Consider the following 27,035-nt stretch of genomic DNA (forward strand, 5'->3'; position numbering starts at 1 on the left):
TACACAGACCTATTTCAAAATTTGGCAACTGAATAAAAAAATGAATCTGATAAACTGAGAGATTAAGTGTTCCTCTGTGGGTTGAGAAAATCATCCTACTTATTATAATAAATAAACAATTTGAAGCCACCCAGAGATTAGTTGGATAATAAAACAAAACGGGAAAAAAATGTCGGCCTATTCTTCTTCATGGTCCCCACAAGACTGCAAAACCACCAACGTGTTTCTGTTTTACAGAATATAACTTTATTGATCCCCAATGGGGAAATTCGGGATGCATTGGAGTTCGAATTAATCTACAAATAGATGCAAATAACACAAGACACTATAAGACAGTAAGACACTGGCAGGCAACATTATAAACAGATGTAGCCTATGCTTTTACTCTAGAGGTTTTCTGTTAATAGCCTACTTTTAATTATTCAAGACTAAATATTTTTTTAGTTTTATGAGAGGTCTGAATACTTCTTCTACAACCCTCCACTAAGAAAACTGAATGCACTGGGGAAAACATAGTATAGTTTCCAGTGCAAATTCTGACATCAAGTGGTAAACCTTTTCCATTACACAATAAAGACTTAGCCCCAGCAAGCAAACGCCATGGGTAATCCAGCCTTTTTACAAAAACCGAAGGCGCCTATTGGTCAGGAAAATCAGTGGGTCCTTCAAGCTCCTTTCTGATTGGTTTTTTATCAACCAAACAGCCAGCATGCTTCCTTGGGCATAGCTTCGTTAGCTTTGGCTAGCTTTTTGATGGTCCGACAATCAACAGGTTGGTGTTTGACTTAATGCAATGTTTTTAGTATTTACTCCACACACACACGCGCGCATATTTATATATAAAAAAGACGGGCGTACCTCCCTCGCCTTGGCCTTACCGTTTTTTTGTAAAGTAGATTCAGTTAGCATCTTAACATCAATGATTGCTAATTAGCTTTGAGTTAGCAGGGTTGACTTTGTGTCATCCAGTCTAACAACTAACGACCCCAGCAAAAGTCTCTTTGAGCTGAAACGGGTCTTGCCAAGAGGCTTTGCTTGTTTTGGTAAAATAGCGACAAGTCTTGCTGTGCTTGTCTCTGCTCACGTTGCAAATCCTTTTTAAATGTGGCGGTTTGCATCATTTGTGAAGTGACGACGTGGGAGGCGCAGCACGGAGCCAACTGAAGCTAACGTTAATGTTGCTAGGCAACATGTAATCCTGAACATTAAAACGGATATAACGTTGTATTAAACTATATCAAACTTTGTCTTTACACACAATATAATAAATTGGCGGGGCTACATTTCACAGTGACAAAAACGTGGATTTATTCATTTTAAAATTAGCAATTACAGTAATATATGTTAGCATACTTATCGCACAGTCAGTTTCCATGGTAACAAGCCACACGATATAACACTTGCTCAACCACGTTCATTGAAACGCTGAGCATCGTTAGCAAACTAGAGCTTTCTGTGCGACGTTATTTCATCAGATAGTGGGTATTATTGCTCTGCTTATGTTTTTCAGTAAGCAGCGCGTTTAAATAACCTTGTAAAGGACGTCCTGCTTGAAGGTACGGTCAAGTCAATGATGGTATACGAAGCTAAGCCTCTACTTTACCACCGTCGTTAGCTTAAAAAAACTGTCTTCTAACCATCACCTAACGATATGGTTATGTTATTCTCTCGGTACTAAATGGTTTTTAAATCCTTCCCTGTATACAGTTGTTTACTTTGCCGAGTGTGCGCTAGAGTTGCCTACTATATATAACTGTGTGGGACATTATTTGGGATACAGTAAGTCATATTTATTCAAGCAACACTGCGGCGTTGTAAGTACGGTTTTATAGGCTCCTAATCCGCTTTGAACGTCTTATTTATAGGGATGGAAGAGCCGCCTGTGGTGATCCTCCAGCACCAGACGACTGTCAGGTAGTGACGGTGCAAAAAGCAATGCTGTGCTGCCCTGTAAGATGAAGAAGATATTCAGCTTCACAAAGAAAAAGAAACACCCGTCCGGTACCCCTGATAATGGGAGTGTGCTTTCAGTCGGCTATGAACTTAAAGACAAGGACCTTGGTAAGGTTCACAAGGCAGCCTCAGTGGGTGATTTGGCAAAGTTGAAGCAGCTTGCTAAAAAGAATGATATCAATCAACTTGACAAGGAGAACAGGTATGTGGGATAACTGTACACATTTTCTCTTTCTTGAAATTGTCTTTACTGTATACTCCTTAGCATATATGATGTAAGTAGTTCATTAGATGTTATGATGACTTGGCATGAGCGTTTTATCCTCTATCTTCTCCTTTGACACATTTGGCACCATTTTTCTCAATACACTTTTCATCAGTGTACAACTTCTTTAACTGAAAAAGTGATATCTTTTCTAATAAATGTAATATACCTTATGGTTCAAGGAATTTTTGTTGAACTTAACTAAGTGTATTAAAAAAAGTCCGCAAAATTGTCCATTTAAATATGAGTGCATTATGTCATTAATTGCAGCTACTTAATACAAACAATGTATGTGTATGGTTCACAGTGTGCAAACAGTTTGTGTACTTGAGCTTGTGTTTGAATTATGTCCATTATGAAACTTTAAACGGCACGCTGCCTGCTGTTTAAAATGTACATGACACCCCTGTGTTTTTTAACTGCTTATGTTTCAAAGTAGGATCGAGTTACTAAATACAATTAGCACCAGTATGTGTCAAAAGTAACTAAGCAGTGTAAGTGGATTACTTGAGTCAATTTGCCCGGATGCATGTAATTGGTGAAAATATGGAATGGCTTGTCAGAATTTGTGAAATATTCCTGTTGATCAATAATTATTAAACCATTTAAATGTCAAGCTTCAAAATTTAGTTAGTTTAGTACAAAGTGTCAGTGGAGTGAATTTGAGTAATCTGACAATTATTGTAATGACAAAAGGAATTCATAATTTTGCCTGCAAAATGTGAAAAAAGGAAGAACAAAAAAACCTTCCCCAAAGCTCACCTTGATGTTTTGTATTTGTTTGCATTTATAGTACATTTATTTTTATTATTTTGTTTGCATGAATAACATAGGGTTCTAAACAAAAAAACTTTGATTTGCATTTATTTAAGATAAAGATGCATAAAATTCTGAGGATGAAAAAACTGAATCAAGAAAGTATTTTTAGTTTTTCTTTTAAATGATGTCGGAAAATATGACAGGCTCTGTATTGAAGACATGGAATGTCATGAACATTTGGATTGGGGACTAGTAAAGTAATGAAGGGGTAAAATAAAAGTCTGAGGTATTAAAGAGTAAGAATGCCTGAATCTGAGAAATTCTCCTTTCTGTTGTAGGACGGCTCTTCACATTGCCTGCGCCAGCGGACATGTTGAGGTGGTACAATTCCTCGTTGAGAGCAAAGCCAAACTTAACCTATGTGACAATCAAAACAGATCCGCCTTGATGAAGGTAATACTCTACGATGAACAACCAACACAGAATGATTGTTTATTAAATGTTAAACATTCAGATGATCATAATTACATATTTCAGGCAGTGCAAAGCCAGCATGAACGCTGTGTCAGCATTCTGCTGGAGAATCATGCCGAGCCTAATCTGGTGGATATCAATGGCAATACAGCTCTACATCTGGCAGCAAACATCCCTTCAATGTCCACTGCTGTCCTTCTGCTCGAACATGAGGCTGACATCAATACACAAAATAAGGTGATTTGATATTTTTGTCAACCACAGTTTAACTTCTCGGCCTTAGGCTTGCCATCAAGTCATTTTCCACTTGAAAGTAAAATAACTACTTAAAAATATAAGAATCTATTCCTAAATAAAAATTGGAATACGTCTGCCCCCTATAAACGTTGATATTCTTTTCACTTATTCACGTGATGCTTGCTGCTTCATGAATGTTCACTGTAATCTGATTTTAGGAGGGATTCTCACCGCTGACTGTGGCAGTCCGTGAAGACCACATTGAGATGGCTGAGTTTCTTCTCAAGGAGAGTGCGGATGTCAATGTGATCGACCAAGCCCAAAGGTGACTTCTAAATAATGATGCGTTTCTGATAAATGTCCACTAACTTGATGTAAAGAAAAATCCTAGTTTAAAGCTGCTGTCACGGGTCTTGCCTGCAGGTCTCCATTGATGATAGCTGCTGGCAATGGACAAATCGGTATGCTGAGGCTTCTGTTGCGGTTTGAGGCAGACATCTCTCTAAAGGATACCAAAGGATGGTCAGCTGATGACTACGCAGTGATGAATGGCCATCATCCGTAAGCTATGCATCTTATTCTTATGCTTATGTTACTTAAGGGGCACTTCCTTAGTAAAAGCGAGCAAGCCCAAAAAGAAACATAATTTATTATCAGGTTTAAGTTTTCTCATGTTATATTTGTGAGCCATTTTTCTCCTTTATTGATAGGTCAGTTGAAGAGAGAGAGGAGAGAGTAGGGAATGACATGCAGCAAAGGGCAGTGGTTGGATTAGAACCAACGGCTTCTGAGCATTGAGCTAAACCAGTTAGAACCCACCACTTCTAAGCACTGAGCTAAACCACTGCCCAAGGAATCAGTTTATTATCAGGTTATGTTCCTTGACACACCTGAAACTGACAAAGGTAGGGTCATAGGCCATAGGTTAAGGCCTAAGACATTTACTGCGTCTTCATTTTCTTGTAGATGTTCCCTCCTGATCATTGAGCACAGTACCCAAAGGAACGATGGGCCCTCCTTATCACTTCAAGGTCCGAGCAAAAAGAAGAAAAAAACCTTGTTAGGCACTCCATCACAGGATGCTGAAGCAGGCTTTTCTTTGGGAGGACCAGCCACTGACAAAGATGGTACGGATATACTGTATGTTTTAAGTGCATAAAGGGCAGAGTGGTAGTATGAGGAGTGTCTATTGTGTGTCTATTCATTATTGACTTTGATTATTTCATTCATTCCTCATGCATTACCTCTTGACTGGATCTAGAGCATGGAGCAAATGAAGCAGGCGGAGGTATTACTTCGCTTAAACGAACCTCGTTTGCAAACTCAGTCAAAGACTGTCTTTTTTTTCCAGTAACATTTACTGAGGATGGAGGCTCTAAAAATCCCTCTTGTTTGCAGAAAAAAAACATTTGTTTTTCTGCTATAACAGTTGACCTGTGCGCCAAACAATTTCTGCTTTTTAGTGTAGAGGCTCTCTAAATGTCCCTATTCTGACAATTTTGACCTAAAGATATAACAAAACCTCTTCAAATAAGGTTAAGTGGGGATTCACTGGAAAACATTTCCTATGCTTTGTTGCAGATTTTGAAGACATTTCTCAGTCTGAGTCACTAAGCCGGTGAGCCCATTTTTCTTCCAAAGATCTGCTATTTCCGCTTACAATTTACATCCAAACTCAAACCACTGTTCTCCTACCTCCAGGGTTTCAAAAAGTGCTGCGGATGAATGGCCTTCATCAGATGACGATGATGAATCTGTTTTGATTGAAAAGGTTTGTATATCGTTTTTTCCTCATCATGTGTGTGTGATTTTCCAAAAATGTGTTCATGGGATATGCTGTCTTTCAGAAACCACAGAAGGTAAACCTAAGAAAATTGATTGCATCGGAGAGAGGACAAGGTGCTTAATATTTTTGAACTTACTGGTTTGTTGTCTTCCCATAGTTTGTGTTTTTTGTTAGTAATCTTTTGTCCCTGCCTGCCTTTAGCATCTACCATGCCTGACAGATCCTTGAGTGGTTCAGAACCAGAACCAGAGAGCGAAAATAGAGTCCAGAGAGTCCCATACCTCCCACAGGCTTTACCATCAAGCAAAACTCAGAAGCAACCAGTAGATCCCTCTCCTGTTTCCTTCTTTTCCAAAGCACCCCAGATGACTTCTAGCCCTCTTCCAAGCTATAGAAAGGTAACATAATGTGTTGACAACTTTGCCTTTGGCATGTCTAAGACATCTCTCCCTCCCTATTTTTTCTCCCATACTCTTCTAACAAGCCGACAGCGTAGCTGAGCGGGAAAAAAGCAAATACTCAGAACAGCCATCAAGTAGCAAGGTGAGATCTAACCCTCAAGAAGGAAGCCCAGAACCTGAGGAGTCTGAGGAAGAAGATGGAGAAGAGGAAGAGGAGGAGGAAGATGATGAAGATGAAGAGGAGGAGGAGGAAGAAGAAGAAGAAGAGGAGGAAGAAGAAGATGATGAAGATGAAGAAGATGAGGAAAGCGAAGAGGATGGTGAGGAAGAGGATGAAGAAGAAAATGAATGTGAGGAGGAGGAGGATGAGAACAATGTGGCTACTGTTGAGGCCGAAACTACTGAATTTGAAAACAAACAAAAACCTTCTGTTGCCAGCGCCCTTGAGGTTCTTGATGGTTCTGAGCCTCACAACGACACTGGTTCTGGTATTATAGGGGAGGCTGCCGAAGACTCCACAACAGAAAACGTAAAAAATGAAAGCCAAGCTGCGACAGAAAGCTTTGCAATACCAGCAACGTTAAATGTAGCAGAGGATTGTGTTGTGTCAGCCATTAGGGTAGAGTCCAAATTTTCTGATGAAGATGATAGTCTTGGGAAAGACTTTGTAAAGTCATCAGCCCATCACATGAATTCAGACGTGGGTTTATCAAGAGGCCCTATTGAAGAGGAAGACTGCGAAAGAGAAGTGGAAAAAGAAGACGATGACTCCTGGATTGATGAACACAACAGTGGGGAAACAGTTTGGAATGACAGTGACGATGGAGAGGAAAATCAGAAAGGGGGATTTGGTCGCAACACTGTCCTTGCCAATCGAGTGAGGGCGTTGCCTGCGGACAAGGATGAAAATTCAGACGGTTCCACCGAGGCTGGATCTAACAAAGAAGCTTCCAAAAAAGATAAACGGAGATCGTCATGGGGCTCGTCCTTGGAGGACAGCGACGCCGAGCTGCCCAAAGAAGATGAGGATGAAGCGATGCTAGATCAGAAAAGTGATGTTCAACCATCAGATTTACAACCAGAACCATCAACACCTCATCCAAACGAAGACCCTGCAAATACTTCCTGGGATACTTCATCAGCAGTGGTACACTCTCCAAAATGTGCCTCACCTCGGGCAGTAGAACCTACGTACACTTTGAAGATATCTCCAACGAGCACTCCTAAGCCTGAGAGCAGTCCCGCAAAAACAACAGCAGACGAATCAGATTGGGATTCTGCGTCTGAAAACAACAACCGGCATGATAATGGCTGTATCACTGAAGCTGATGTACTTGTACCAGATGCTGAATCCCATACTGTCAAAATGAAGCAGACTGGAGAGCAGCCGTGTTCTGATGACTCGAGGGAAGATGAGGAGAAAGAAAGTATCGACAAAGAGTCAAATGACCCCTCCCCGGCAGTGTCACCGGCACCTGAGGATGAAGTGCTAGATAACGATGATGTGGAACCAGTTAGTCAGTTATCACAAACAGAAGGAAAAGCCGACTCAGAAAACGAGAAAGATGATTCTGATGGTTGGGATGATGAAGATGAAGGAAGTGAATCAGAAAAGCAGAAGATTGTTGAGAATGAAGTAGCAGAATGTGGTAACACCTTGAAGACGCGTCCTACTACCCCATCCAATGTGCTGTCTCCAAAGTCGAGGCCCTCAAGTGTGATCGGCACAAACGCAGAGGAAGAAGCAGTGTTCGACGATCCTGAGGATGATGAAGGAAATGGTGAGACTTCAGGGGATGAGAGGGAACAACAGCTGGTTGTTCAGGAAGACAATGGCAGCAAAGGTGATGAACCAAGTGAGGACTCTGACAGCATGGACAAAAAGCTGCAGTATGATTTCGCCAGCTCGACAGTCAAAGTGTCCGATGATAGGTGCGTGTTCAAAGGTGACAAGTCTGACGATGAAAATGGAGCTACATTGGTTGCATACGCTCCACTAGAAACTGAAAGTGCCATTGTTCCCCTGGAGGGATTTCCAAAGGATGATCTCCATAAAGAACCAATAGGGGAAATGATTTCATCATGCCCTCATCCCACCAAAGAAGATGCCATTGATGGTCAACTCCATGATTCAGACAGGAGCACTTTGTCTGATGAAGAGTTACCTCAGACGGATATTGATGATGTTGATCTAGACTCACCTGATGTAGAGAGTGTAGGCGCGACAAGCCGAGAGCTCAGACATGTTGACGAGCATGCCGTTCAGGTAACACCGATGTGGAAAAGATGATTTGTAACTGTAGTGTAGCAGTTTGTGATGTGGCCTCAGTATAAACTTTAGATCTGCTCACTTTGTTGATGCCCTCAATTTTCTCTTTTTAACTCTGTTCATCAATAATGTCAAATGGACAAACCAGTGGACTAATGAAGAACAAGATAATGAGCTAACTTTGTATTTTATTTTACACAGGACAAAGAGTACACTGAGGATAACGATAAGAAAGAACAAGACAAGGTGACAAGAGATGATGATGATGATGATGATGAAGAAGAAGAGGAAGAAGAACTATCGGAGGAAGATGATCCCCCTGAAGAGGGTCAGGGCTCCGTTGTAGCCTCGTTGCCTGCGCCAGAAGGTTCAAAAAATAAGGAAAGAGGTATTGTAAAGAGCAACTCTAAACATGTCGGGTAGAACTGCATGTCAGTAACTGAAAGAGCCTTAAACTAAAAGAATTTGGCATGACCTGAATGTAGAATATGTAAACAGTCTTTTTACAGCAACCATGCAGCCCTGTTAACCCTTTTGTGCGACTGTCTTAATTATTTGATAAGAACCAACATAGCAGCTGAATTTAGGGATTTGTTATTTAATTCCATCCTGTTGATGTTATGATAGTTAAAATATTCTGATCTGTTCAGTTATGATTTGAATCTACAGAAATGGGATCATCAGAGAACAACAGCTATGTATGTTAAGTCAGCGTCTCTGAGCCCTTACTTGTGTGCACTTCATGCTGACATTCTGAAGGTGAAGCGAGACGTTGAACAAGACGTGATGGCACACGCTTCTTGTAATTGGTGCAAGGTTAAAATAAAACACAAACACTGGTGATTGTTTGCTCTGAATGAAGGCGTTCTTGCTTAATTCACAGATGACAAAAACATAGAAAACATTTCAGATGAACAGTATTGATTGAGTAAACCATAGTTAATGTGCTCGTACATTAGGAGAAGTATGAACTGTAAACATGTGATTCTTTGGATCGATTCAAAGCACCATAAATTGAAATCAAAGTGTACAATGGAAAACAAAAAGAGTCATGTTCTAACAGCAAGCAAATGCTGCTGAAGCCTCCACTGCTTTTCAGTTATTTCAGTGTTACTGACCTGTATCTTTTTGAATCTAGATTTCCTGTCTGAGCTGGGTCTGGAGAAGGAGGAGGAAGAGGAGGACACCTGGGACTCTGAGGTATAATGGTGGATACATTTTGTACCACCTGTTTGGGACAGAAGATGATCATAAACATTGTAACATATTTATTTCTCTTTCAGTCCCACTCTGAAAGCCCCAAAATGCCACAAAAAGAGAAACCAAGCTTACATCCTCAGGCTCAAGAAAAGATGGCTGCTGTTAAGGAAGAGATTAAAAAAGGTGCATCTATTTTCTTCCTCTTTTTTTTTTAATTACAAAGTTGTCAAATCATTCCATGCATCATGTCATGCTGCAGAGTCGGTTTTACAGCCGTAAACCATAATTATAGAAAAACCCTACTTGTTAAGGTAATGCATACATAAATTCAATCTGATGTTTAAACATTCACTTGTTAGACTTGATACGGTTTCATATTTAATGTCATTTTTATCAATCAAAGCAGCCTTTACAACATCATGCCACGTTTCTTTTGTAGACCTCTTTTATATTCCCTCTTTCTTAAGAGGGGAAGGAAGCAATAGGATGGCAGTGCTAGAACCTTGGAGGAATGTAGACAGGCCAAGAGGCAGCCAGGAAGGGGGTATGAATGTCTTGACTTGTAGGAACAGCATGTTAACCTATCAGGGGCCTGACCATCAGCTCGTGCTCACCAGAACAGAATGCATGTATCACAAACTCCAACATGCCTGTTACCACTGAACTGCATTTGTCCCAAAATTAAGGCCACAGGTGCTTCTCAGCTTGCTTGGTTTTCTAAGGTTTTAGCTCAGATAGTATTGATAGGTGGGTACTATCATTCTTTGCTGATGCTGAACCCCGGCAGGGAATCTATTGTGCTTGTTCGACAGCGATTTAAAATGCATGTTTGTGCTTAATAACCATCAGCTCATTTGCATGGGAACGCATTACCCAACGTTTCAGCAAACTCTTTGTGCTCGATCAGAATGGTGTCATTTATTTCACAGGTGATAGTTTAAACATTTGTCATCTCTTTCAGTTGAAAATGATAAAAGGGACGATAACGGAGAGGAACAGGAGGAGGTCGATCAGGGTTTTGCCCAACAGAAAGAGGTGGGTTAAGAAAGTCGTTGCAACAAAGGGTTAAACATTTTACTGCGTTGGACAAAATGAATGTGCTGTTTTTTTTTGTTTTTCTTTCTATCAGACTGAAAAAGCCAAATGGGAACCGCTGAGTGTCCTGAGCAAACTTCAAGGAGAAAAAGAGCAAACAGGTAATTACTCTGGGATGTCCTAGGTTCTGTTATCTCTGAAATGTAAGAATGGTTTAAAAAAGAGTTATCTGTGTTTTACTCTGTTTCTCTTTTACAGACCTCATGGAAGAGCTCGGTCTGGGAGACGTTGATGATCTTGAAGGTAAAATGAACATTTCTTCTCTTTGATTCATTTTTCTCACTTATTTTTAAATCATCTGTGTTTATATGTTCACTTTGAAGCACTTTGTGCCTTTGAGCTTCAGATAAAAATAGTCTTCTCTGCATGCAATCATGACTTTATAACCCTTTGTATGTTCCTGTCATCGTCCTTTTTGAAGCCCACAAAGCAGGTCAGTAAAAATAAACTAGCCGATTAGATGAGGTGAACTTTATTATTGTTGCTGTAGTTCCTTTTTTTCGAGACCCAAACGTGATAGAGAAGCTTGATAGAACAGCCACTGTGTGTGATTTAGATCATGGCATGGGGAGAGGTAGTGGCTATTGACCTACAGCTGCTTGTCTTAATGATTCAGATGCATCAGACTGGGACTCGGCCAGCACCACCAGTAAAAGAACCCTGCCAGGCCGCAGAATGGCCTCCCCTGGTATTGAGGAGCTCCCAGAATGTTCCAGTCCGCCATTAAAAAAGGAGGATGAAGATGTGGCGTCTCAAACACCCGGAACGCCAGAGAGAAGCATGAACTCCACTGACAGACTGGCCGGCACACCCACACAGCCAGCGCCTCAACCCCAACCTCGAGCGAGGAAGATGGTGCTTCAGAAGCCAGAGAGTGAAGAAGGTGTGACCGGATCTTTTTATTTTTGTCCATGCCCAAACATGTCCTTACAGTTGAACTGCAGGTCAAGTTTACGACATGTTTCTCCCTCTTACTGTAACTTCTTTTTCATTAGAATCAGATTGGGAGCCCGAAAATTTGGCAACTTCTTCCAATACAGCCAACGTTGATAATCAGCAGCAGAACATTGCTGAGCTCCAGGTGATGGATACACCAGGTAAGGCTCATCGGTCTTTTTAGAAACAGAAGACATTCCTGTACTCATGCTTTCTAGTTAATGATTTTCTTCCAAAGGTTCCCCGGAGCGTTCGCCGAGAGTCAGAGAAAGAAGAAGAAATGCTGAGTCTGACAACCAATCAAAAAAGGTGAGAATTACCTAGATAATAATGCACTCATAACTAGCAGTATAGAATGAAGAGATACCTGGGCAGTGGAGTACAAGGGGGTGCAGGGAATCTACTTACTTTGTTTTTTCTTACTCTTATCTTAGGGTATATGTTATTATTAGGTTTGCATTTATATTAAATGTGTTTTCCCTCTAAATGAATTTAGTTTTTGAAACAAACAACTGTAAATTGCTCAGTTTATTCACACACACACAGACTCAAACACAAGACTACGCTTCCACTCTAAATTCCTTTATTTATGGGAGTTCAGCAACAAGCAGCTTTTATTTTATGAATAAATGAAAAATGTACTGTATATATTTATAGATTTTAAAGCAGAGAGTTTTTTTCTGATTTTTAGAGAATAGGTTTCCAAATTTAAAAAACAATTTGTTATCACTTGCCGAGACTTTGGGGATCCGGTAAATCATGTTTTCCCTTTGACCACGTTCCCATTAATTCAGAAAGTTAAAGCAACATCTGCTTTATTGGCTCAGTATGTTTGCACTTAAAAAAGATTTTATTAAGGATGTAAAACCTCTGAGTTAAATCATTGACTTTCTGTTGTAATAAATTATTTATTTACCTTGTTGTCAATAACCCCTAGGTTAAACATATTAAAGTTTGCATTTGCCATATTAGGGACAAAAACTACAAAATTGTTTGACTTTGTCTCCACCTTTTGACAGATCTTTACTTTGCCAGGACTGTCAGGTTTTATTTGTATCAAACAAGCAAGTCACAATGTTTTCCAGTAATTTATTTTCTGTAATGAATTATTTGATTTGTTAACATTCTGAGTTACGGCAGGAGAAAGCAATGTTGAACATGTTGTTTCTTATTCTAAGTCCATTGTTGCTTTTGCATTTTTGTCTTGTCTGTCTTGTGATTTCCTTGTCCATCCATGCAAACAAAGGAGAAAGATGATTCCATAGATACCAGTCTGTTAGATTTAGACAGCCCTACCGCATCCGGCTACAGAGTCTCTGACAGTGAAGAAAAGGACAACTTCAACTTCAGAGATCAAAGCAGACCTGAAGAAAGAGGCGATGATCCCCCATGGGAGAAACGTTACGAGAAACTCTGGGTAGAAGTGGAGAAAAGGGATGTAAAATCCAATTTCAAGAATGTTGCTTGTGAATTAAAAGAGAAGTTTGGGGAACTGCTTAAGTCAAGCTCTCCAGCAGGAGAAATCGCAGACGATGAAGAGGGAATGGCTGAATCTTCTTCAAGTGATGAAGAAGAAGAAGGGGAAATCATTTTGCGCCCAATGGCCAGAGCGAGGAGTACTGTCCTCCTCACAATTCCTGAGCAGAGGGAGTCTGGACTGGAGGACTCAGCAACAGAATCAACTGAAGGGTCCGCATACGAGGACAGGATGCAGGTCTATGAGCGTCCAACACGTGAGAGCAGCCTGTATCAACCAAATCTGCTTGTTGATGATGCTCAGGAAGAGTGCAGGTCTCTTTCACCACAACTCACCAGAGCACCGAGATACAGCACAGAGAATGCAACCACAACTGTGACTGATGGTCACAATGAAAGCACAGCTAATGCTGGCCAACTCGCATTCTTACAAGAGGAGGCCAAACCAGTGCGAAACACCCATCTGAACCATTCCTGTAAAGACACCAATGCTGATGAAGCAGCGAAGAAGAGTCCAAGTCCAGGAGAGGATCCAGAGGAGTTCCCTGAATCTCGCAACCCGTCACTGTGTAGACGTTCAGCATCGGTCTCAGGGGTATCTGATGAAGAGCTGGAGGAGGACATGGAAAGGTTTAAACTTGAGGTAGGGATGCTGAAGGTTGTCTTCCTGGATATGGAGAAAGAAAAGGCCAGATTCCAGAAAGAGGTAGAGGATGGCCGCCCCTCGAAAACAGTCTCTTCTAGATCGCCTCACTTTCCTTTACTTTATCTGTTTCCTTTACTCTTCTGTTTTATTGGGTCATATACTGGCCTCACATCATCACATCATCTGATATCCTTCCGTTTGATATTCCTTTCCCATGCCTTCATATTTATTTGTTGAAGTTTTCGTTTCAAATAGAAGAGTGGCTCTTGCATGTTTGTCTTGTGTTTTTGTTTTTAACAAACTATAACATATTGTTCAAGAACATTCGCTCTGCACTCAGATGTGACATCCGTTCGGTCTTGTCTGTTCTTTAGTATTAATTTGCCCACGCATGAACTTTGCATGCCTCTCTATGTTGAATATGACCTGTTTGTTTTTAAGGTGTTGTAGTGTGACTGAAAACATATGCCTCCTTTTTTACCATAAAAAGAAGTGCTGTATGCTGATGGTTTCTTTCCTGCAGGTATTTCTTAAAAACTGAACCCTCCTTATATGAATGGATTTATATCTTGGCCAGTCTTTTGAGTATTTGGAAGTCACTGTGGGAACAACGACTAGATACAAAATATTAATTTGGTGTTCAAAAAAATTTGCTACACTATCAAAAAGATGTCACCTATGCCCCCCTGTTATCGTTGTTTAATATTTAAATGTTAAAGGTCACATAGTTATGCCGAATACCGCAAGGCATTAGTGTTGGCCTCTGAGTCTTGCCACTCACTGTGTGTAGTGAGAAAGCCACGCCCCCTTCCACAGGGGGATTAAATGCAGCTCACTTGCATTTAAAGCTACAGACACAGAAACAGCCTGTTCTCAGCAGGGCTAAAATAGAGGGCTTTATAGACATGATCAAACACAGGATCAGAGTGGATTTAGAACAAGAAACTTCACAGACATGTGCTGGGGAGCTCTGAGGACTTATTGAAACTGGTTGAAGAGGAGGATAATGTGTTGCCTTTAAGTTATCCAAAATTGACTCTATTGCGAGATTGACGTTTGATTCACTTTAGGTATTAAGAATGTTATAGCAGCCTGGAATCAGGTATCTATGTAATTAACCCTAAAAATCCCATCTCAAATAGAGTAAGCACAGTAAGGTGTTGGGTCTCCAAAGGGAGGGGTGACACTAAATTATGTATGACAAAGTGTACAAGTCCCTGATCCAACATGCATCTTAAAAAGGCTGGCCCCAAACAGTTTCTGATAACAATAATCTCTCACATACCTTTTTAATAAATATTTAACCCTCTCTTTTTCAGGTAGTCCGAGAGACAGCAAAGACCGCAATGGACGTACACAAGTCCAGTACTTCATGGGACACTGGTGGAGCAGCGTTGGAAGAAGAAGTGAGTTCTGAGAAACCTGAGATCAGTTTGGGATCCCAGTCGAGTCGAGCTGGAGCCAATCCCCAGGAACAGCAGCATGAAGCTATGAACAGGTATGCATTATTTCCTTTTGCACACTTTTAGTCCCCCAAAGTTCTCAGAAAATTGACTGTTTTCAAAATTCAAAGCAACACATCCACAATCCTCACCCTAAATTTCGAAGTCAGTTTTAAACTACAAGAACATATTTGAGTTTTGTCTTGTTTGTGTGACTGAGTCATATTAAGCTCTCCTCTTTTTTTAAAAAGAATCCACCTTTCGGGGACACAGTCAACGTAAAGAGCCCAGTCTTAACTCTTATTTATCGATAACATTTGATGCTATAAACAAATACCTCCAACGTGTCCAAACTGTAGCTGTCACAAATCATTGACTTCCAGATGTATTGCTCTCCATAGCACCAACGAGACACCAGTGCAATTGCACCTTCCACTCCAGCAGACCCACAATAACAACAAACAGGAAGGGGAAGCTTTAGAGGGGACTTCACAGCTGGAGCTGGTCCGAGGGGCCCGGCACAGCAGAGCCCCTCAGACCAACACCCGTGTAAACGGAGATGCTCTCTCAGTGTTTGACGATAGCACTTTAAGTGAATTGTCGGACGATGAAGGAAGGTATATATGCAGTATGCCGCTTTCTTTTCACCTCTCTGTCACTAACCATCAGGTGTGTTTAGTCTGAACATCAAGAGAATTCTGCAGACTGCATTACTGAGGACAAAGTCAGTGGGGAAGAAGCTCTTCAGGGATTGGCTTGCGGGAGATCTCTGCAAATGAAAAACATCAAATTGGATATCACACATACTTCATAATGAGCATGTATAGAAAGAGAGAGAAAAGGAACATATGTCAACATGATGGAAGTTCTTTGTTAGAGGTCATGTTTGTGCATAGGTGTTTAATGATATGAAAAATCAGATCTCTAGAAAAGGCCAGGAGTCAAATTGTCTGACCAAATGTTGCTTTGTGTTCAGTCAAAACAAACCTAACTGCACTGGTTGTGGGCGATGCTTTTTACATTGCATTAATAACCCTCCTACATAGTTGCCTGACAAACTAATCCTTCTTCTTCTTCTTTTCCCAAACTAGAATAGTATACTGCATTATACCATTATGCTTCAAGCAACTCTTCAGATATATAACCTATATAATATAATAGCAGCTGTAGTAACCTGAGAACATACTCACTTTGTAATAACCCCTGATTTTGTTTTTTCTCTCTGTTTGTTGGATGAAGATTGTCAACCAGTGGACAGAAAAATGAGGTAAAACTCTCAAAGTAACTGAAGTTTGAATACACAAAACAGAAGCAACAGCTGGATAATGTTAAGAATCATGATTGTTGTCAGAACCCTGGAGAAGTGGAACTGGCAGAAGACTTTGATGAACTCACTCAGTCTTCGGACACAGCCACAGACGACATTGACTCTCCCACTTCGGGCTATCGTCATGCTTCGCTCCTCGTTCAGAAGCTGGACTCGGCCACTTTCGGTACTTCATCTGTTTGAAATCATATCTTTGTGTAATCTTCGATTTTTGGCTTATAGAATTGTGTAACTTAATCATTGCACTGATATAGTTAGCAGACAACCAAACAGGACCTGGTGTATAGATTGATGTGACTCTAAGACTCTGCCATGCTATCTCTCACAGACTCAAGAAGCCTGGTGAAGCTGCAGAACATTTTCCACGAGTATGAGCGTTCCATCCAAAAGGCAAGGAGCCGCCATGGGTACCTGACAGACAAAGTGAGCCAGCTGGAAATGGAGAGGAAAGACCTCAAGAGCTCGCTAGAGGAAGTGAAAGATATTAAGTCCGCTCTGGAGCGCAACCAGTTAGAGCTGCAGACTGAAGTTACAAACGTCAAGTAAGAATCCTGTCCTCTTTTTGTGCAAAGCTTCAGCCTGGTCTCCCCTCTTATATTTATGTACATCATGATATTGTCAAAATGGCTGTTTTTTGTTTTTTTTCTTATTTTAAGTACTGGTTCTGCTCGAGGTTTCTGCCTCTCCTGTGTTAGAAGGCGTAATGTTACCAAGTGCTGCGCTCATGGAAGATCAATGTTTGGTCTTTGTAAATCATATAATGCAGAGTACGCTGCTCTTTATGTAAAGTTTCTTGAGACAACATTCGTTATGAATTGTCTCTACACAAATACAGATTGATTGACCAAAAACTTTTTTGTCTAGATTTCAACTGAAACAAGAGCAGGAAAATCGCCGCAATGCCACCATGATGTATAACACCACCAAAGATAAGCTGAGGAGGACGGAGGAGCAGCATGAGTTTGAGGTTCAGGAGAGACAGAAGTTGGAGCTCACACTCAGGAACCTGGAGCTGGAGATGAGAACACTAGTGAATAACATGAAGCAGGTACTTCCTTACAAAAACACCAAACAGACTTTCATAGATGTTTCTATTCTTTTTATCACCATCAATGCTGTATATCTACTCTGCATGTTGTGAAAATGTTTAACTTAGTTTGTACCATATTGGTAACTGCTATTTGTAACACATTATGTATTTGGAAAATGTGGCCAAACAGGGAGAAACTTTAGATGTTTTCAGCTGCTATCTTGATTGTGATAAAATTGGTTTGCTGTTTATGCCAACAACCCAGCTTGAAGAGGACCACAGTGAGACCCACAGACTGCTGGCTCAGGAGAGAAGTGCTCGGACGCTGCAGGAGAACCTGCTCAACAGTCATCTCCGTAAGCAGCAAGAGATCGAGGAAGAGAACAAAAGAAACATAAGCAAGAGCAGCGAGGTAATCCTCCCCCTCTTGTTTGGATTTGGTGGAGAAAAAAAAAAAGTTTTGACATTTTTTAATGTTTTTCAACATAAATATTTGAAAATTAGATTTTAGGGATGCAAAGCCAGGAGGTTATAGTGTTGTGTTGATAACAGAATATTGTTCGTTGTTACAACTTTTGAAAATATATAAAACATTTTGTGATTGAGGCTTTGAGGGGTTTTTTTTTTTGTTCGCAGGCTCTGTCTCAGCTCACCGAGGCCAGTGACAGGGAGAGGGAGTTACTGCAACAAACGTCTAGCTTACAGGAGCAGCTGACCATCCTGAGAACAGACCTTCAGCAATCGCAGGTCAACAGCAGTCTCAAAGAGAGCCACCTTATGGAGGAGAACGACACCCTCAAGGAACAGATCGAAGACGCTCGAAGAGATCTCAAACTGAGCAATGAAGCCCTGACTCAAACGGTCTTCAACTGCAATAACCAGATCGCAGCCCTGAAGTCCGAGTTAGCTGTGACAGCGACTCGTTTTGAAAATGAGCGGAGGACTCGGGAAACTTTGGAGACAGAGGTGGAGTCTGTTCGTACCCGTCTGGCTGGCGCTGTAAAGGAGGCCGAGCTTTGCCTGGCAGCTCACACAGACACAGAGAGAGCTCTGCTCAGGGAGAAGGAGGAACACCAGCGTCTTAAAGACAGACTCACAGGTTAGTAGGCACGTATAGACGGCTCCAAGCTCATCATGTCATTAACTGCTGTGCGGTGAAACACTGACCTGTGCCTAACCTGGTAAAGCTGTACGTGTCATCAGTTCACTTAGCCAATGGGCTTCTTGATCTCTGTGTGAGAGGAAAGATCAGGTACAAAGAGCTTGACTGTAGCAGCTACTACTGGCAACCAGATTTGAATCATTGACAACTATTTAATTGATCCAGTTGTCTCTATTGGTATAATCCCTGATGGGACAAAACAAATTGGCCTCCTACTGTGTTTAGACAGGCTTGAGTGGTTTGTGTTTAATTGCATGAGCAGCCTTTCTTTACCTCCGCCAAGGAGATTATCACCTCCGCATCCGAGCTGGTGTTTTTTTCAGAGCCTGTTGTGTGTTTGTCAGCAGGATAAAGGAAAAGAAAGCTGCTGGCCTGTAACATGGCCAGATGTAGCAGAGGCATCGGAAGAAAACTTTATTTCCTGTAGCCTTGTTGTAAACTGTGTGTGTTAATATGTGTAAACAGCCTTAATTAACATTCCTTTTCCTAAGTTGTTTCAACTCATTTAAAAAAAAAAAACAATGAAGAGAAACAGGTGTGCTAGGCTCGTGGTTCTGCTTCACTATCTTCAGCTGCATTCTCACTGAAGGAATTATGAATTACTCGGCAAATAACTACAAGTGAAAATCTTCCCTCTACTAAGAGGGCTTGACAGTAAAAGTTGAACAACCACTGGCCTTGTCAGATATCAGCCTGTCTTTTTTCGAACATCTTTGGCTTAACATTTGTATTTGTTGTTTGATGTTTAAAAGCTCCTATTTTTTAAAATTTCTACAGGTGATGCAGCCACACAACGTGAAGCAGTAAGCAGCCTGTCCCAGAAGCTGACAAAGGCAGAGGCTCGTGCAAACAGCATGGAGAACGAAGTGCACCGAGTCACCCTGCAGCTGACGGAGAAAGGCCTGCTGCTGGACGTCCTACAGCGAGAGAAGGACCAAGCAGCCGCACGCGCCAAAGATCTGGAATCCACTCTGCATGCCGAGAGGGAGCTGATCAGCCGTGCTGCGGCACGCGAGGAAGCGGCGAAGGAGCAGCTGGCCCAGGCCAAGAGTGAGGAAATGTTATTAAGGCAACAGCTCAGTGAGTCCCAAAACAAAGGTGAGGCGAAGGAGCGTGCTGTGACTGACGCCCAACAGAGCTTCAAAGATATTCTGTCCAAGCTGCGCTCTGACTATGAAGAGAGAGCACAACTAGTGGAGGAGAGAAACAAGGAGCTGTCCAGTAAGGCTGCTGATCTACGAGATCAGATCTACAAGTTAGAGGAAGAGAAGAATGAACGAGAGGTAAGTTTATGGGCCTTCAGAGTTAGAGGATTAACTAATTTCTCCGTCTAGACCCATGTTTAGCCTTTCTCCACATGCTAAATCTGAAAAAAAAAAAAACCCTCTGCTTTCTTTGTATTCTGTCTAATCTGGATTGGATTCAGGCGAATCTGAGGCAGCTGCAGCAGGAGCTCGCCGACTCCCTCAAGAAGTTGTCCATGAGCGAAGCTTCTCTGGAGGTCAACACACGCTACCGCAGTGACCTGGAGGAGGAGAAGGCTCGCCTCCTCAAAGACTTGGACAGGCTCAAAGGAAAGGTAATGGAAGAAAACAGTGCCCCCCTGTAGAAGAAAATGTCACTACATTTCTGTAGTTGCTGTGCCTGTACTATTAAAGTAAACACTTTAACTGTATTTAAATCAAAAGGCTCATTGTCTTTATGATAAGGTCGTTTAGTAAGCAACAATCACTGTCCCCTTATATATTCAGTGAAGTCAATGTTTACTGTCATTCATCATTACTGACGAAGTGGCTGATTGTCTTTAAAGCTGGAGGAAAGTGAGGACCAGTATGTGCAGGCCGAGCGAAGGATTAACAGTCTGAAGAGTAGTCTGGATGAAAAGGAAAAAGATCTCATCACAGCTTCTCAGAAACTGCAGGAGGCGCTGTCTACCTCAGCAGCCTCGGATTCCACCATCAAACAGCTGGAGGACGCTGTGCAAAGGTATCTACTGTGAACACATGCTGATCAAACTGTGACTGCTCGTTTCACCAAACACTCACAGATTGGTTGAATGTTGATCTCTTGATTTTTTTGATTTTTAGATATTAAGAGTAAAACAGGGCTAAAAATGCTAACTCTGTAGCACAATAAGAAAGATAAATTAGTGATACGTGCCGATCTAATGTCATCTTAGGCTGGAGATTGAGAATGCGAGGCTTGAAGCTGCTGCAAAGCAACAGTCCAACAAGATTGATGCACTTCAAAAAGGAACTCAGGAAGCTGCCATGGTGAGTCCTGAAAAATGAACACAATTATCTACCGTTAGTCATTTTTACAAAGGACACCTTTGGTTCTTTTTTTTTTCTGTCAGTTCTGTGATTATTAGAGTCATCTCTTCAGGTATCAACTTTATGAGGTTATTGTTATTGTTTTAAGGCATCTGATCTCTTTTCAGCTATCTGACTGCTCACCTGGAGGAGGGGTTGGTATTTTGGATGTAGGCTTAGTTTCTTCGTGTGGCTGTACCTCTGTTCTCCCAAAGATTCTTTAATGTGACTGAACTCACACTGTGTATGGGTGCAAAGAATAGTTAGCCCTTGGGCTTTGTGGATTTTCTTTTGGTACAAGCTGGTAGTGAAGGACATCTGAAGTAAGAGCTTTGAGTCCATTCGGCTCGGGGTTTCCTTGGTGACATCAACGCGTATTTCTCCCTTTAGCTTGATCTTGGTGTGTGGGGTCTTTCACTCCTTTGAGTCTCAAGCTGCATGATGCATGTTTCTTCCTTTAGTCCAAAGTAATATCTCACCTGCCTTAAGAGATCAACAAAAACAATCTGCAGCAATACGATGAAACGTCCTGCAGACATTTATTTTAACAATCCTTCTTGTTTCTACAGGTCAGAACTCATTTGGAGGACTTGGTGACAAACCTACAGAGCAGTAAAATGACTTTGGAAGACCAACTCAGTAGAGAGGTTGGTGGCATGTTTTGTTTCCTTACAAGTCAAACTTGTAAACATTGTTTTGTACATATTGTTTTACCTCCTCGTCAGCGAAATGAGGAATCTAGGAAATAAGGAAGGAATAAATACGCCACATTTTACGGTACCTCTAAGGATTATGATCATTGTTTTCATAGTTGGTCTCCATCTTTCTCTTTCTTCAGGTGCAGAAGCAGAGCGTGTTATCTCACACAGCCCAGGACTCGAAGGCCTTGTGGGAGGAGGAGCTGAAGAGCCGCTCGAGGTTAGGACTACGTCTGGCCGAGCTGGAAAAAGAAAAAGGAGATTTAAGCACTCAGGTGATCACACTTAGGCATTTACATGCAGGCCAGTGCTGGTGACTGAAGTCTCAACCCTTGGTTATAAACACACACGGTTAGTGTCCTAATAGATGTTGGCCTGTTGCCTTTGTTCTAGATGGAAATAGAAAAAAAGAAAGCCAAGAAAATAGCAGAGCAGAAGAAGGCTATCGATGAGCGTCTGGATCAGGAGATGAAGAGAAACACAGATCTTCAAAAAGAAATGTACAGGTGACTCCTTACCTCCTCACCCTGGGCAGAACTTCATCCCTCTGACCCACTAGGATCCAGTAGAGCACAGTCTTTCCTGGCTTCTGTGGCAGTAGTGCACCAGTGTTTGTATCCTCTTTAAGCCTCTGCAGCCTATGTGGGTTTGTTGTTGTATGTGCTCAATGAATCGTCTTGTTTGGTGTTTTTGTTCTTCTTGATAAAGTTAATTCTGATGAACATTTATGTCCAATTTGAGTTACGCGTTTGAATATTTGTGTGATTTATTTCAATCAGAACTTGTCGCATCAACATTTATTTTGTTTACCTCTGGTGTCTTTTTTCCATCTGTGTTAAAGGTTGCGTACTTTAGTGAAGAGTGCAAAAAAAAGGTTGCGGGATCAAGACGCTGGTGGAGCAGAATTTGGCTCTCCAATGAGCAGCTTACGGATAGACCAAGGCAGACACAGCCAGGCTGAGGCTTCCTTTGGACGAATGAAAGAAAAGGTTTGTCTGTCGTTAAGTCAAGTTAAAAAGGTAGCACCAGTGTATATGTAATGCATTCTGTGTTCTGATGGTCCCCCAGGAAAAAAAAAAAAAAAAGCTGCCAATACACTAGCTGAACTCTCAGCCCACGAGTCATGCTGCCCACCTCCGCTGGTCACATGTTAATACTTGATGGTGGGATGGAAGGGAGGGAATTTGTAAGAGTGCCAGGTTGAGCGTAGAAGGTATTAGCTGCACTGGAAATATAATATGGGATGCAGCAAACATTTTAGAAAAAAAAGTATTAAAGGTTTGTTTTCAACAGTGAATTTTACAAGTTGGAAACTGCCTAGCAACCATTACTCAACTGTTAAAAAATGTCTTCTAACTGTTTCCATGCTTTATCACCAGGTGGAAGATCTGCAGGTGCAGCTGGAGAAGGAAGCGTCCCGCCGCAGTCAGCTGGAGAGGATGAACGGGGAGCTTAAGGATCAGCTGGCCTCCATGAGAGGCTTGAGCCACAGTAATGACCAGCAGGAGAGGGGTAAGAGGCAGTTGGAAGAGGAGGTGTTGGACCTGAGGCGTCGAATGGAGGCAGCTCAGATGGAGCAGAGCCAAGTGGAGCAGTTCCGCCATGATGCAGAGGAGAGGGCGCGTCAGGAGATCCAACAGAAACTGGAGCAGGTCAACCTCTTCCTGCAGGTAAAAAAAAGTTCTGTTGGGTAAAAAAAAAAAAAAAAAAAGCTGGTGTTAGCTATGCATGTGTCACTTCTAAAACCACCTGTTTTAATGGGACTCTACATGTTTGTCTCCCAGTCTCAGGCAGCGTCACAAGAAGCACTGGATCAGATCAAATCAGCCAATGAGGCTAACCTGCGTTCCCAACTGGAGCAGAAGATCCGTGAGCTGGAGGGGGAGCTGGGCCGGGCCCGCACCACCCACCATGACAGCCTCAATCAAAGAGACTCCACACGCACGGAACTAGAGCGATACCGGCAACTCTACGCAGAAGAGCTCCGCCTCCGCAAGTCCCTGTCTGCCAAACTAGAAAGGTCTGAGCTTGTTCTTCAAACTTTCAGGTTTTCTCGAGGATACACTCTGACCAATCCTTTAATACCTGATTCTGTGGCGTAATCAGACAACACTGCTGATGGTGACCAACCTTTGCTGTGTTTTTCCCCTACAGGGCCAACACTCGTCTGTCAGAGGCCAATTCAAAGTTGCTGAATGAGCGCAGCAGGTCTCTGATCACCAGCAGCATCGCAAACGGTAGCCTGGCAGGGCCTTCGCTGGACGTTGGCTCTTTGGGTTCCCCCGCACACTACGGAAACACACTCGGGCCTCTCAACAGGAGTTTCGGCCTGGGACTGTCCCTCCTCAGCCCTGTGACGGATGGACAGAACAGCCGGGTGGAGGATTACCTGGCGAAGGTCTGTACAGTCATGAGGTGACACTCTCATTCTGTCAGAGGAGGCAACTTCAAAATATGAAATTATGCACTTTGGGCCATATTCATCTCCATAGTGTCATGGGTGTTCGTGAGAAGTTTTGTCTTTTCCCGCTTCTTTCACGTGGTTTCTTTATCTTTCTATCTTCAGCCTTTTTTTTTTTTTTTGAGCAGGACTTTCCTTCTAACCCGTTTTCTATTTCTCACTCTTTTAGCTTCTAGCTCAAAAGTCTGTCTCTCATCTGTCCTCTCTTCAGCCAGACTCATAACCAGGTGTGTAGATTTGTGGAGCTCAGTGAATGAACTGCTGCCGTTCCCTTCACTCTGCTTGTGTTTCACAGCTCTGTTCACATACAAACACTGATGTTGTTCATGTCGGCACTCTGAACTGAACAGAATGAAGCATTAACTGTAAATGTTGTTTCACATATCTCTTACTATTCCTATAATTATGATTAAATCACCTGTTGTAAGAGAAGTAAAATTTACAATAAAGTATCAAAAAAAATCAAACCTACCGTCAAACCTACTGATGTGAATTCTTAAAACCCATTCAGTGTGCCTCAGTCATTAAATTAAAATCATGATCAATGGTAAGGCATCTTGTACAACATATTTGCTTCCTTTTTTTGAAGACATTTTAGTTTTAGTTGAGCAACCTGATAAGCAGAAGTGTCACCGTCCAGCAGAGCTGGCATGGCATGCTGAGCATGTTGTGCTGTGTTCCATGTCATGCTCTGTGCCGTGTTTTTCTCAACTCTTATGGTTTTTTGTCAACAGTGTGTTTGTGTGGTGCTGATATCCCTTATGTGTCTTTTTTAATCATGACGTCTTGTCTGTCAACGAGGAATATCTTCTACACCTAAATTATGACTGTGTGTGTGTGTGTGTGTGTGTGTGTGTGTGTGTGTGTGTTTATGGCATACATTCAGTCAGTTTACTCTCGATACTTTTCTTCCAAGTTTTAAAACATGTGAATACATATTATTAAGACTATTGATCGTCTGTTTTGGTGAAGAAGAAAAAAAAACCCATTAGACTCAACTTCTTTCTTTTTTTTGTGTTCAGGTGCAGAGCGAGTTGGATAAAAACATATCAAAAGAGTTGAACAACGGTGAGTGGACTGAAGCTGTTAATGCTGACTTAACGTCTTTGAGTCATTGTAGAGCTGGGAAAGAAATCAAGTTTGGAAGATGCGTTAGATTTTCTGACAGTGTCGTTTATGTTGAATTATAACAGAGTTTTACGTCTCGCCCAGCCTCTCTTTAGAGTGGTTTGGTACACAGGAATGTTTTTAATGTTTTATTTTGGATGCATTTTTATGTAATATTAGTAGTTAATTTCATGTGCATGTTGTTGGCTGTGAAGAGAGTATAACATTTTCAATATGGCCCGTCTGGATTTGACTTTTGTTAACTAAAATCGATATAAATGTTGTGTCTCCCTACTCAAAAAATCAAGATGTGATTTTCTGTCTATATCGCTCAATGGAATTTATGAGATGGTAGAAGTATGTGACATGCAGCTGCTCACTCATGGTAACTCTCTCTCTCTCTCTCTCTCCCTCCCCCTCCCCCTCCCCCTCCCCCCCCCTCTCTCTCCCTCAGCCACAGCAGAGCTGTACGTCACTTCAGGCCGAAAGTCAACAGCAGGCTCTTCCTCCAGGGTCGAGCTGGACCCCGTCAGCACGGCCGCAGAGCAGTACTTGGAAGTACTCAAGAAGAACTATATGATCTGAACACACGTTTGAATTTCAGCCATAACAATATCAAAGTTCTGAACAAATATGAATAGACTCGGTCAAAGAAAGAAAGAAACTGTGTGTTTACTCTGTTCTTTGAAGAGAAAAGTCAGCATAATGCACATTGCACTTAACCACTCAGGAGCAAAAGGCACGAGTCATACGTCTACATACGATTAGAACGAACCTGGAAAGTATTTGTTCCTTCTTACTCATGTGGTTCAACCTGTTGCTGTGACTTTCGTTTAGCACACTATATCTAAAGTGAAATGTGGTTTGTCTTTCCTTTTGTGAGTGTTGGTTTCTCATTTAAATTTGTAAGTATTTGACATCTGCATCATCATTGTTGCCAAGATACTACATTTGGTACGTGCCATCAAATGGTGCAATATCTGTCTTGGTTTTTTTCTTTGTTAGTATTCTACTATTATCTGTTTCTGTTATTTATTCCTTTTGTATTAAAATGATATACTTGAATAAGACGAGCTGGAATTCTCTCTGGCCAGTGAAACAGGGTGAACACGTTTGTACAACAATCATTTCAGCTTTTTGTTAGCTGGATTTTAGTTCAGTTTAAAACACTTCCTGTTTATCAGTATATTTGTTCTTTTTCATTACTCAAAGATGCTGTAATAGAAGAGTATAGTAAATTGTATGATGACGCCTGTACATTACAGAAGACTCTAAAGATGTAAATAAATGGAAAGACCTTTAACTTGAAAGAACTGTGTGTATGTGTTTACTGGACATGGGACACAATCACAGAGCCAGGCACTTTCAGGATTCATTTCTCTTTTAAAGATATTAGATGAATTGTCACATGTGATGTGTAGACTGTTGCTGATGAGTCTAAAAAGGCAAGTGAGCGTAAGAAAGCGCGGTATGGTCATCTCAATTTAATACAACATTTTAAATATTTAAAAAAAACAAAAAACAGCCTTCCTCTGTTTGGTAGTGGAGTCTTCTCTGAAGCGTTTACAGGAACATTGACAGAAGAGACGCCTTTTATCCTAGAGGCCTTCATAAGGGTGTTACCAGAGGTGAAGTGCAGGATCTCCATTGGTTATAGCCTGCTCTAAATCTGCTCTTATTCATGATATTCAATAGTATGCTGCAGTTTGTGTTTCCAAGGATGTTGAAGGGACTCTGTAGTTGTCTCAGCCTGTAGTTTGTTCGCCAATTAAATTGATAATAACCTGCTCTACTTCACAACAATCCCAACTCCTTCAAATTAAGCAGCTGAACTAGACTGTTTACATGTCAATACGAAAAGGTGAATTAAATGCGCAAGAGTAGTTTTAAATGTATGAGTTCTTTTCACCGTGGCTTTTAAATGTATAAAAGAAGCAGAGATGATAGATATACCAGTAATGAACAGTAAATATCAGTGTGTGTGTGCTGCACTCATCGT

At 41.5% G+C, this 27,035-nt stretch overlaps 1 protein-coding gene across 9 annotated transcripts; it reads left to right on the forward strand.

Moving 5' to 3' along the window:
- The first annotated feature begins 532 nt into the window (after positions 1-532).
- Positions 533-26,349, forward strand: ankrd26 (ankyrin repeat domain containing 26). Of its 9 annotated transcripts, none has more exons than XM_079345455.1 (44): positions 533-772; positions 1,511-1,556; positions 1,866-2,155; positions 3,316-3,430; positions 3,515-3,688; positions 3,907-4,013; positions 4,112-4,249; positions 4,655-4,815; positions 5,270-5,306; positions 5,390-5,459; positions 5,536-5,587; positions 5,676-5,872; positions 8,346-8,532; positions 9,283-9,344; positions 9,428-9,527; positions 10,306-10,379; positions 10,474-10,540; positions 10,638-10,682; positions 11,056-11,322; positions 11,435-11,536; positions 11,614-11,684; positions 12,622-13,494; positions 14,817-14,995; positions 15,323-15,556; positions 16,179-16,206; positions 16,291-16,432; positions 16,595-16,808; positions 17,131-17,314; positions 17,562-17,708; positions 17,933-18,395; positions 19,236-19,741; positions 19,885-20,037; positions 20,269-20,444; positions 20,638-20,731; positions 20,899-20,925; positions 21,340-21,417; positions 21,609-21,743; positions 21,862-21,974; positions 22,310-22,457; positions 22,848-23,138; positions 23,253-23,488; positions 23,623-23,866; positions 24,952-24,997; positions 25,491-26,349. In XM_079345455.1, exons 3-44 carry the CDS (start codon positions 1,956-1,958, stop codon positions 25,619-25,621), a joined length of 7,068 nt encoding a protein of 2,355 aa, XP_079201581.1. In that variant the 5' UTR covers positions 533-772; positions 1,511-1,556; positions 1,866-1,955; the 3' UTR covers positions 25,622-26,349. The 9 variants fall into 9 exon arrangements, 8 of the variants coding, with proteins under 8 accessions (XP_079201581.1, XP_079201582.1, XP_079201580.1 ...); XR_013779205.1 differs by lacking the exon at positions 533-772 and adding an exon at positions 24,099-24,156 and having other exon boundaries at positions 1,301-1,556; positions 25,491-25,577; XM_079345454.1 differs by lacking the exon at positions 533-772 and adding an exon at positions 1,708-1,779 and having other exon boundaries at positions 1,302-1,556.
- The last annotated feature ends 686 nt before the right edge of the window (positions 26,350-27,035 follow it).

This window comes from Symphodus melops (genome assembly GCF_947650265.1).
Source record: "Symphodus melops genome assembly, chromosome: 6".
Taxonomy (NCBI): Eukaryota; Metazoa; Chordata; class Actinopteri; order Labriformes; family Labridae; genus Symphodus; species Symphodus melops.